General features: G+C 39.3%; 1 protein-coding gene across 8 annotated transcripts in view; it reads right to left on the minus strand.

Annotated features, from left to right (window-relative positions):
- The window catches only part of LOC129834256 (oxysterols receptor LXR-alpha-like), a 32,107-nt gene that overhangs the window by 15,666 nt on the left and 3,940 nt on the right, over window positions 1-12,501 (minus strand). For 3 of the 8 annotated variants that reach the window (XM_055899089.1, XM_055899092.1, XM_055899093.1), the window contains exon 2: window positions 2,436-2,675. In XM_055899089.1, the coding sequence (XP_055755064.1) occupies window positions 2,436-2,601 (166 nt within the window). In that variant the 5' untranslated portion in view covers window positions 2,602-2,675. Of the gene's footprint in view, window positions 1-2,435; window positions 2,676-3,152; window positions 3,235-4,548; window positions 4,836-8,305; window positions 8,434-12,501 lie in introns of those variants that run through there. The other 5 variants (XM_055899094.1, XM_055899095.1, XM_055899091.1 and 2 more) reach the window with 4 other exon arrangements.

Genomic DNA, 12,501 nt, shown 5'->3' on the forward strand with positions numbered 1-12,501 from the left:
ATTGTCTTTTGTTATGCTGACGTTATGGATGAAAACTATCTCCGTGTCGAAGTTTGTTTGCTACATGTGACCATATCACCGTAATGTATGTTTTTTCAATATAGTTTAATCAGATTATTAGAATTTTTTCGGGAGTTTTGCCGTGTTCCGTTCTTTGAGTTTTTTAACTTTGGGAATTGACCGTGCCAGTCGACCAGTACCCAGGCTGAATGAAGAGGGGAGGTTGCCATTGTGAATGGATTGAACGACTCATCAGGACTAAGGACACCTTGATCAACATTCTGATGAAAGACCAGCAATAGTAAGACCCAATTTACGATGTTATTTCATATATCTGTCGTGCATGTGAACTGGTCGCGCGCGTCCAGCTGGTTTTGGCTGGCCTGGTTATGCTAATTAGCGATACATTTTGTTTTCGCTATAAAACATTTAAAAAATCTGAAATATTGTTTGGATTCACCAGATGTTGGGCTTTCAATGTCTGTACGCTGTGTATTTTTTCTGAAATGTTTTAAGACAAGTAATTAGTTATATAACGTTGGTCTCTGTAATTGTTCTAGCTGCATCAGCACTATATCAGATTGCAGCTGCAATGTAGAACTGTGATTTATACCTGAAAAATGCACATTTAAAAAAAAAAAACTATGCTATACCATAAATATGTTATCAGACTGTCATCTTATAAATTTGTTTGTTGGTTTGTGGCTATCAATATCTTAGTTTAGCCGAATTGGTGATAGCACCTGATGGAGTAAGAAACTGTTGGAGTAAGAAAATGGTGTCTTTTGCTAACGTGTTTAGCTAATAGATTTACATATTTTGTCTTCCCTGTAAAACATTTAAAAAATCTGAAATGGTGGTTTTATTCACAAGATCTGTGTCTTTCATTGGGTGTCTTGGACTTGTGATTTAATGATATTTAGATGCTACTATTTAATTGTGACGCTATGCTAGCGATGCTAATCAGTGTGTGGGGGGGGGGGGGGTGCTCCCGGATCCGGGTTAGGTACTCTGTAGAGGTTAAAAGTTAATTTGTGAAATTTCTTTCTTGATGCATTTGAGCCAATCAGTTGTGTTGCGACAAGGTAGGGGTGGTATACAGAAGATGGTCTTTTACAAAATAGGGCTAAGCCCATATTATGCCAAGATCAGCTCAAATAAGCAAAGAGAAACGACAGTCCATCATTACTTTAAGACATGAAGGTCAGTCAATACTGACAATTTCAAGAACTTTGAAAGTTTCTTCAAGTATAGTTGCAAAAACCACCAAGCACTATGATTAAACTGGCTCTCATGAGAAAAGAAAGACGCAGAATTACATCTGCTGCAGAGGATAAGTTCATTGGAGTCACCAGCCTCAGAAATTGCAGTCCAAATAAATGCAGAGTTCAAGTAACAGACACATCTCAACATCAACTGTTCAGAGGAAACTGCGTGAATCAGGCCTTCATGGTCAAATTGCTGCAAAGAAACCACTACTAAAGGACACCAATAAGAAGAAGAGACTCGCGGGGGCCAAGAAACACAAGTAATGGACATTATACTGGTGGAAATCTGTCCTTTGGTCTGATGAGTCCAAATGGGAGATTTTTGGTTCCAACTGCCATGTCTTTGTGAGAGACAGAGTAGGTGAATGGATGATCTCTCCATGTGTGGTTCCCACCGTGAAGCATGGAGGTGGGGGTGCTTTGTTGGCGACACTGATTTATTTAGAATTCAAGGCACTCTTAACCAGGATGGCTACCACAGCATTCTGCAGCGATACACCATCCCATCTGGTTTGCACTTAGTGGGACTATCATTTGTTTTTCAACAGGATAATGACCCAACACACCTCCAGGCTGTGTAAGGGCTTTCTGACCAAGAAGGAGAGGAGTGCTGCATCAGATGACCTGGCCTCCACAATCACCCGACCTCAACCCAATTGAGATGGTTTGGGATGAGTCGGACCGCAGAGTGAAGGAAAAGCAGCCAACAAGTGCTCAGCATACTTGGGAACTCCTTCAAGACTGTTGCAAAAGCATTCCAGGTGAAGCTGGTTGAGTGACAAGTGTGCAAAGCTGTCATCAAGGCAAAGGGTGGCTACTTTGAAGAATATATATTTGGATTTGTTTAACACTTTTTTGGTTGCTACATGATTCCATGCGTGTCATTTCATAGTTTTGATATTTTTTACTATTACTCTACAATGTAGAAAATAGTACAAATAAAGAAAAACCCTTTAAATGAGTAGGTGTCCAAAATTTAGACTGGTACTGTATAAGATGAGACTTTGTCGAAAACAAACAGATTAGCCTGACGCTTGGACCAGTCCGACTGGTTTGATGACATCACTGAAAACACAGGTGCTAGGTCTCCCTCACAAAATATGGATCTTGACCTCAATGGGACTTTGAGGATAAATAAAGGTTAAATAAATACAAAAACATGCGCACCTGTGTTGGCAGGCATGTCGCCGGCGGGGTCGGCCTTGATGTTGCTGGGCTCCATGAGCAGCGGGCTGCTCTTCTCAGCTAGTGAGGAAGGCCCTTTCTGGGGGGGGCTGGAAAACCCTGCATGGTGGGGTAGTTCCAGGGGGAGGAGGTTGCCCTCATGCTTCATTTCTGCACTGCTGCGGTCGTCACCACTGCAGAGGCAGTCCAGTTGCAGCTCTGGGGCCCCGTCAAACACTTCACCTGCGATACAGAAACACACATTGCAGGGTGTCCAATTAAAAAACGCATTTTTTGACCAATGGGTAAAATAATCATGTTAATTGTGTAGATCAGTGGTTCTCAACTGGGTTTTGCCTCAGGACCCAAATTGAACCAGGTTGTCTCAGTCATGACCCAATATTCACACTATTTTTTGTTGCCAAAATACATTCTGGAAAACAGTGTTTTTACTGCTATATTGATAGTAAATGTAGCAATTATATGACAAGGGAACAACCTTTCCACCTCTCATTGTGAATGATACAACTTTCCCATATTCTTGATGAACTCACTGGTTTAAGACCACAATCTACCAAAAATAGCACTATATTGAAAATACTGTGATTGAAGAACAATTGTTCAAAGATTAAAACATTTAAAATGTGTCATTTATCTTATCAAGAGTGACTTGAGTCCATACTTTTTTTCCTAATGTAAGTTCATTATTATTCTACATACCTGGTTTAAGTTCAGACTGGAGTATTATTTCACCCACGACCCACTCAAAACCTCCAGTTGAGAACTGCCGGTGTAGATAATCCTGTAAGAAAGCCAAAACCGCATGTCCCTATCATAATCTGTTCAAAATGTATTAGAGTGTTTACCCTTGTAGGATGGGCAGAATAAGGGTGACTAAATAAAAAGGAGCCCCTCCCCCCTCAGCTAGGCTAGATTCTGTGCAATAATTTAGGCAACCGGCTACCTGACCGGCTACCTGACAGGCTCACTTTCCTGTTGAACTCATTATCTTTCTTCTCGAATCCGCAGGACATAATAGAGGTTAGATGGATAGCGATTTTCAGACACGTCATGTCATATTTTAGTATATGCTTTTCATATCAATTCAAAATTCCTGTAATTTTTCAAAGATTTCTTACAAAAACAAGCGCATCTCTGAAATGTCAACCGATCACTGAGCGTATACCAAGCTTTTCATTTTCAAATCCTTTTACATTTAATTCTGCTTGTGTCATGCTAAAATTAGCTTTTTGCAACCATGCGGAAACAACTTTGATGACAACCACAAAAATGTAAAATCCTCAATAGGTATGTCAACAGAGCCCGGTACTTATTATTGGATGTATTAGACATAATGTTAAATTATGTTTTCGAGAAAGACCCCACTGAATGATTCAGAACAAGAATAATCATATTTGCCGTGTTAAAAATGTATTTTATACCATAACAAAACATTTCGCCCACTGTAGGCAGAGTGGGCGGACAACCTCCACATTGAGATGTTAGACCACTTTACGGTCACTTGCTGTGGCTTTACTTTTGAAATCATACTCAAGATTGTGAGACATTCACATTTAGGCCTAAATATGCTCTGACTACATGCAACAATTACACCTAAAAACAGTCCTAAATGTCAATGATATAGGCCTATCTGTAGTAGTAAAAGAAATTATAATTTAACAACTTGAAGCTATAAAAAGTAGATGTTTTACTGCCGATCGGCTGGTAACGCTAGGTTCTATGACAATGTATAGAAATAGCAACGTCTTCCTGTTACACTGTTGGTTCTAGAAGGTTGAAAACAAACAATATAATACTTCACATCCCTGAAACAGATGGGTTTTGGATTATGACAGGGTAAAAAAGCCATACTGAGCTAATTCATTTCTTTAAACATTTCATATTTTCATGACTAAGCCAATTCAAATATAATTTTTTTAAAGAATAGATATATATATTTTTAATCAAAAAATTTCAATATATTTTTTTTTTCATTCTGTAGTGTATTATGTGGGGTAACCTACAATGTCAGTGCAATGACAAGCGGGGGTCGACTGAGAACCCAGCTGATGAATGGGCGTTAAGGACAAGTACCCAGTCAGATCATGACTAAAACAACATGGGGCTCTTTACCATGACCAACATCTGTGATATCAGTCCCAGACAGTGTGGACATCTGCACAGCAGCTTAACATTACGAAATCAAATCTGCACCTGGGGTTAATACAATAATATCATATAACTATAATATGAGAGCCAATCTTTAACGCCATAAAGAAGTGATAAAGTAGAAAACGTGCAATATCAAGTGCGCCTATACGTGTGGTCTCAATGAAATAGCCTGTAGACTAGGTTATATGGGGCAGGGAAGCATGGCGCAGTCGTCTTTAACTTCCTAAATATGATATAATGATATAATACATTTTACACTGCTTGAAAAATCATCCGGCTCACATTTGTCATTTAGCGGATGCTCTTATCAAGGGCTCAGAGGCACAGACAGGTTTTCACCTTGTACGCTCAGGGATTCGAACCAGCAGCCTTTCAGTTACTGGCCCAACTAACCGCTCAGCTTCCTGCCACCACCACTTATACAAAATGCTCCTATATTTCACCCCAACTACATCTACACTATTGGCTGATATAGTCCAAAAAGACAGCTAGCCTAATATATAAAAATTGGCCACTTAAGAATCTCTAGTATTTTAACCCATTTCTTGTGCAAAAATAGCCTATTAGAAATTTTGACTAGGTGGCAAAATTGCTGGGACCGGGGCTGCGTTTTTCACCATTCATTCGGTATAGGCTTCCTTCTTTTCACTCTGTCATTTAGGTTAGTATTGTGGTGTTAAGTACAATGCTGTCGATCAGATTTCTCCTATCAAAGCCTTTAAACTCCACACTGTTTTGAAGTCACCATGGCCTCATGGTGAAATCTGAGCGGTTTCCTTCCTCTCTGGCAACGGAGTTAGGAAGTATCTTAGTAGTGACAGGGTGTATTGATATACAATCCAAAGTGGAATGAATAGCTTCAACATGCTCAAAGGGATATTCAATGTCTGCTTTTTACATTTTTACCCATCTACCAATAGGTGCCCTTCTTCGCGAGGCATTAGGAAACCTCTGGTCTTTGTGGTTGACTGTTAGAAATTCACTGCTTGACTGAAGGATCTTACAGATAATTTCATGTATGAGGTACAGAGATGAGGTAGTCATTCAAAAATCATTTTAAACACTTATTGCACACAGAGAGTCCATGCGACTTGAGCTAATTTCTAGGAGTTGAATACCTGACTGAAGACATTTTAGCTTTTCATTCATTTCAAAACTAGTTTTGAAACTAGAGACCATTCATTTCAAAAACGTCTAAAAACATAATTCCACTTTGATATTAAGCCAGTGACACAAAATCTGAATTTAATTCATTTTAAATTCGGGCTGGAACAACATTTGGTCAGGTCAAGGTGTATGAATACTTTCTGAATGTATTGTAGTTGAAATTGTCAGTCCGTCACCTGGCCTTAATTTCAACGTCCACAAAAAAATGTTGGTCCTTAATTGGCTAAACCTAGACGTCTATGATTGGTTCAGATTTGGACCGGACAAATTCTGAACCAATCATGGACGTCTAGGTTTCGAAAGTTTGGACAGTACAGCACAGTACTTGACTACACTACTTTTCTTTACTGTATTAGAGTATAGATTAGAACAGTCCTTGTACAATAGAATGGAATAGACTGGAGTTTAGTAGACAGTAGAGCACACTAGAGTTGAGAGGTCCAGAAATCTGCATAAAAAAAAAAAGACCTTGAAAAAAACTGTGTTTCATATTCACCTGTGTTTCATATTGAAAGTCAGTGTATTTCCTGCATCAATAGAGCGATCAGGGGTGTTAGAATATAGTTTTCCTTCTAAGAAAATACATTAGCGCAACACATTCGGCAGAAAATAGCTTCCTTTTCATCAGGATGGCCACCAAAGTGCAATTCTATTTATAGGAGCCACATTTCAAATGAGCTTAGAATGAAAGAAAATGTATTTTTGGCAAAAACGATGCATGGCCATCATATTTCTAATGTTTATCATAAAAAGAATGTAGCCAGCTACATATAGCCCTTAAATTTCCTAATTTTCACATATTACCAGAGAAAAGGAGAAAGGTAGGTTACACTGAGAAAAGTAGCTACACATTAGTCAGAGCTTGGTCTGCTGATAAAATGCCCGTTTGCGAATTTTCATTCAATTGGAGAAGTGCAACTGACGTACAAAATGTGTGCTTACAATATGTAGCATTTTAGATCTGATTTACAAAACGCTGCAAGATATTTCTTATGTGGCAAAAAAAAAGTCTAAAAAAATGCAGAATTCTGCATTAACACGACCCCTGTTGAGTACACTATAATGTAGTATACTTTACTTGAATATAGTGTGCTGTACTTTGATGTCCAAACGTGTGCAACAGGCATCTACGAAGGGTTCAGATTTGGTCCGGTCCAAAGCAACCAAATTTGGTGTTGTTTGGTGGTGGAGCTCATTAAATTAATAGCCAGTGTAGAATAATACCCAAATATTTCAACCTTTGTGTACCTATTTAGGATACATCACCATGAAGAGAATGACATTCATATCCATAATTATGCATTTGTGTATAGTATAGATCAGGGACCCATGATGAAATTCCGTTAACACAATTCTGTTACCAGGTGTAAAAATAGTTTAATACCCAAATTAGATGTTTTCAAACGCAACATGTCATAGTTGACACCCCCTTCCTTCTGCAGACATCTTTGAATCTTAACTTGAAGCCGATATTTAACAGTTCTGGCAAAAAGTGGTCACTTGGGGGTGGGGGGGGGTGAAATTCTGCTACCAAACTTTGCATCTCCACAGTTCTTCGAGTAAATGTGTTTTTGTAAAATGTTCTTGGTCAAATCTTAAAAGTAGCCTGTGCATAGAGTTTGAAATCAAAAGGTTATTGATTGGTATACATTTTAAGTGTCTCAGCGCAATTCTATTACAGTGGAATTGTCTGTAGCTAGGAGACATGTTGTGGTTTAGTGGGTTGAAATTGATTTATTGAAATGTCCATGTGGTCTATATTAAAAGGGCACTTCGTAATAACTTAGAACAGGCTTTAAAATATTCAAGGGATTCGAATAGTACTCTTTGTGGAACGATTGATTGATACCCATTGATTCTTTCAAGAACATAACTTAGAAATGCCTCAAGAAGTTTGCTTTACTCCAATGTTTGTAAACAACGTACACGTAAACAAACTGTATAGCCTAAAAAGAATGATGGGGGGGGGGGGGGGGGGGGGGGGTCGATAGTTACTTAAGGATATTGTTTTTGAGATATCGTATAATTTTGACAATGGCACAATTTTATTTCTGCACTAGTTGGCTGTACCTGCAACAAAGCGCCAGTATTTGTCCTACATCAGCTTTGTTCAAACGTGAGCAATTAAGAAAAAAAGCAGGGCGGCAGATGGCCTAGATTAAGAGCGTTTGCGCAAGTAACCGAAAAGTCACTGGTTTTAATCCCCGAGACGATTAGGCCCAGAATCTACCGATGTGCCCTTGAGTAAGGCACTTAACTCTAATTGCTCCTGTAAATCTCTGAATATGAGCGTCTGGTAAATTCCTATGATGTAAATGGATAATGCCATCTGCCCCATCTTCATTGACTCAATTCAACCATTTTGGCAAATGTAGGCATAATAAAAATGTACAAAATTAAAGAAACAGACTTACTTAGCATAGTCCTGTTATTCGTTTGAGCAGCACAAGTGTATTGCATGTCAGTAACTTGTCAGTGTGTTTAAGAGATTGACCAGAGAGACAGTAAAACTGGGCATCTGGTGTTCAACATACCTTTGAAGTAATGTCTTGTTATGATCTGTCCATCTTGCCCATGTGAGACTGAAACCTCATTCAATGTGGCTGCTACCCTGGCATTGACAAGCGAACGGCTTTAAGGACAGGCCCGTTTGTGTTCCACGCTAAAAAAAAAGAATAATAAATGAAATACTACATCCCTCTGTCCTCGGTCTCGTGGAAGTTTTATGACTCAAGAATATCTTGAGAGAAACGCAAACCCTTCTGCTAGCCAATATCCTGTGGGAGACAGAAACAGAGAGATGGAGGAAAGGGAGGGGAGGCAGGGTGGAAACAGGAACACAGGCAAGGTAACTATTGGTCGTTTGCATGGTTCTGAAATCCCCATAGGGCCTTGTGCTGCTCAAATATGTTCATCTTGGAGTGTGTCTAACCAGCCACTTCTCACAAACACAATACAAAAAAAGGGGCCTTCTCAAAGTTTAAAGTAGGCTTGTGAACAGAGAACTAACAAATCACAAGCTAGGGTGTAATAGTACACCCTTTGTACTGAACCGTTCGGTATGGGGACCTCAGGTCTGTCCGCACTGAACCCCAATTAATACATTTTTTTAAATGTACAAAATAAAAAATACACTAGGCCTATAAGCTATTGTAGGCCTATGCCTCAAGTAAATCTGAACTGAAAAACATTTCAGGCTATTCCATAAAACATTTTATCTTAATTGTCGCATTTGAAACTGTGCTTTTGTGAGGCGCAGCCAGGAACTAGTTTAAATCTCCAGTTTGGGAACATTATGCCTTGCCAGATTACAACAGCGATGGACAGATAGTGGATAAAACTTTAACAGTACGTCGCCACGCTCAATGAGAATAGCCTATGCATGTTGACACATTTCAGGGCTCCACAGTGCAATAATTTCTCACATTTTAATAAAAATGTTAATGGTGTACCAGCTAAATTGCAGTGGTCCATTGCAGGAATAGGTCCATTCTATGAATTATGTTTCTATAATTGAAATGACAGCCACCTTGTATTCAAGAGCATGTCTCAATCGATGGCAGGCACAACACAAAAACCTCAGATGATGTAAAGTAGGGTCTAAGCTTTAATATAAGTGAATGTAAGGCAATGCATCGCAGTGCTAGAGGTGTCTCTAGAGACCTGGGTTCAATCCCGGGCTGTGTCGCAGCCGGGAGACCCGTGAGGAGGCGCACAATTGTCCCAGCGACGTCCCGGTTAAGGGAGGGTTTGGGCCACCGGGATGTCCTTGTCCCATCGCGCTCTATTGACTCCTTGTGGCAGACAGGGCGCAGGCACGCTGACCTCAGTCGCCAGCTGTATGGTGTTTCCACCGACACATTGGTGTGGCTGGCTTCCGGGTTAAGAAGCAGTGTGGCTTGGCGTGGCTCGCTACCTTCGCCTCTACCGAGTCGGTACGGGAGTTGCAGCGATGGGAGAAGACTAACAACCAATTGGATATCACGAAAATGGAGGGGGGGGGGGGGGGGGGGGGGATTGATATAATAATAACACCTCACGGTGTCCTGTGTGAATTTAATTCTCTTTTTCTCTGAGGACCTGAGCTCTAGGACCATGCCTCAGGACTACCTGGCATGATGACTCCTTGCTATCCCCAGTCCACCTGGCCGTGCTGCTGCTCCAGTTTCAACTGTTCTGCCTGCGGCTATGGAACCCTGACCTGTTCACCGGACGTGCTACCTGAGCGGAACTGAACTTTAGTCATTTCGGTAATGAGAAGGACAAGTGTCATAAAGTTTATTTTTGAGAAATATATCCTCATTCTGAAAACAGAAGTGAAGAAATTAAATTAATCGGTGCTCAACTAAGGACTACTCCAATGGATGATGCATCATGGGTGAATAGAAATGTATTGAAAAAAAATTTGTTTGTACAGCAACTTCAAACAGTGTTATGAGAAACATGTCCACAGGTGTTGAAGTAATAAATATTATAGTTTAATGTAAACAATTTATGGCCAAACTACAGCAGCCGTGTTTTATTCAAATAAACTTAATAAAGATGACCTGAAGATTTAATACGGACGCATTTTGGTAATGAGACTTTGGGGTGACATTTTTTTCCCATTATAATAAAGACAGTGCCATAAACAAGGCATCTTAGTCTTCAGAATTATAGTTCACCGTTGCAGATGCATCACGGATTTCGAACTCAATTTGTTAAGCCATGGTTAAAGCTGGTTTCATGAGAATCAGTTGTTTAAAAAAAAAACTTATTCTTGAAAGAATCACAGCTACGCTAGACTCCGCATGAGCTTAATACAACCGTCTTACCAAGATAACTAGGGCTAGGAATTGCCAGGGACCTCACGATCTGATCAAGACACTTTGGTGCCCCGATGTAAAATGTATTTAAATTCTCAGAATTCTAGATGTGTTGCGATTAGATACTGCGATTTCATTGCAATTTGATGTTCCAAACATATTGCTCACTACATGTCCTCTGCTGAGAAACAAGACAGAGCATAAGAACATTTATTTTTGATCAGTCATGGAAGTAAAAGTGCTGAAAATGTGTTGGCTCACTGTTTAAAAAGGAAGATGGGTAACAAGCTATAGGATGAAAAATACCCGTGTTAATGTGCAGGTACAGCCAACTAACATTAGCTAACGAATCTTAGCACCAGTGGTAGAAAAAGTACCCAAATGTCATACTTGTGTAAAAGATACCTTAATAGAAAAATCACTCAAAATCAGTAAAAGACAACCAGTAAAATGCTACTTGAGTAAAAATATTTGGTTTTAAATATACTTGAGCATAAAAAGTTTGTAATTGCTAAAATATACTTAAGCATCAAAACTATAAATCATTTCAAATTCCTTATATTAAGCAAACCAGATGGCACACTCCAACACTAGGATATTACATGCAAACCAAGCATTTGTGATTAGTGAGTCCTCCAGATCAGAGGCAGTAGGGATGACCAGGGATGTTCTCTTGATAAGTGTGTGAATTAGGCCATTTTCTGGTCCTGCTAAGCATTCAAAATGTAACGAGTACTTTTGGGTGTCAGGGAAAAATCTATGGCGTAAAAAGTACATTGTTTTCTTTAGGAATGCAGGGAAGTAAAAGTTGTCAAATATAAATAGTAAAGTAACAAAAACTACTGAAGTAGTACTTTAAAGTATTTTTAATTAAGTACATTACACCCCTGCTTTTTACAAATCGATTCTTGGGAGTCAAATTATCAATATAATATTGTGATATGTAACTATTGATTTTACCCGCACCACTATTGACAACCCCAAATAAAATAGGCTATACTTGTTAGTAAAAAAGCTTCAAAATAAGTTTAAAACGATGTTTTTGATATCGTGGACTGTCAGTTGTATCCAAGTACTATCTATGAAAGTAAGAGAGATTAGGCCTACATTTCTCCAGGCCCATTTCTAAGTTATGGCAAAACAAGTGCCTGGGCTGTCGTTGATGAAAAACTAAAGAAGGATTGTTCCTTTCAAGACTTTTTGCCTATTTAAATGTACTGTGTCCTAGGCTAACAATTTCCACTTTAGAGGACAGGAAAGCTGCAGCTGGTTTGAAAGCTTGAGTTGACTGGGTGAATGAGGATCATTGGGTTGTGGGCCACTGACCTAAAGTAACCTCACTCATTACAAGTCCATGTTCTGTAGAGCTTATCAGGAACCTTTGTCCAGGAAATGGGTGCTACTGTTCTCAAAGACTGGTGGAATTTAAATCATAGGAGGCATTCCCAATACATTATAAAATCTTTCTTTTTTTAAAGGGGATATCTGCATTTGCTACATCCATTTTTTTTTTTTTTTTATTCATGATATACACCCATTGATTCCTGAAGAGGCCTAATTCAAAAACCTTACTTAAAAAATATCATTTTGGTCAAATAGATTACATTAATTTAGTTCCATGTCTAGGGGGAGCAGACATTCTGAGGTAGGAAATAGGATATGCCCTTTAATCCATTTTATTCTGTACTTTATTCTAAGCCTGTCATGAGAGCTATAGGGAACGGTCCCCTCATTTGTAAACATAGGATTGTTACTCAGCAATGGTGAAGATGCCATACAAAGGTTTAAGAGAACTCGTGTTGCTTATGCCAAAGTTTCAGTACCTCCTTTGATGGTGAGCATGCATGGGAGTGTGTGTGTGTACGTGCAATCTCACAGTGAAAGGCAGCAAGAGACTGAGTTCCATCACAGTAGAACATCGAGTG

Source organism: Salvelinus fontinalis, chromosome 35 (genome assembly GCF_029448725.1).
Source record: "Salvelinus fontinalis isolate EN_2023a chromosome 35, ASM2944872v1, whole genome shotgun sequence".
Classification (NCBI taxonomy): domain Eukaryota; kingdom Metazoa; phylum Chordata; class Actinopteri; order Salmoniformes; family Salmonidae; genus Salvelinus; species Salvelinus fontinalis.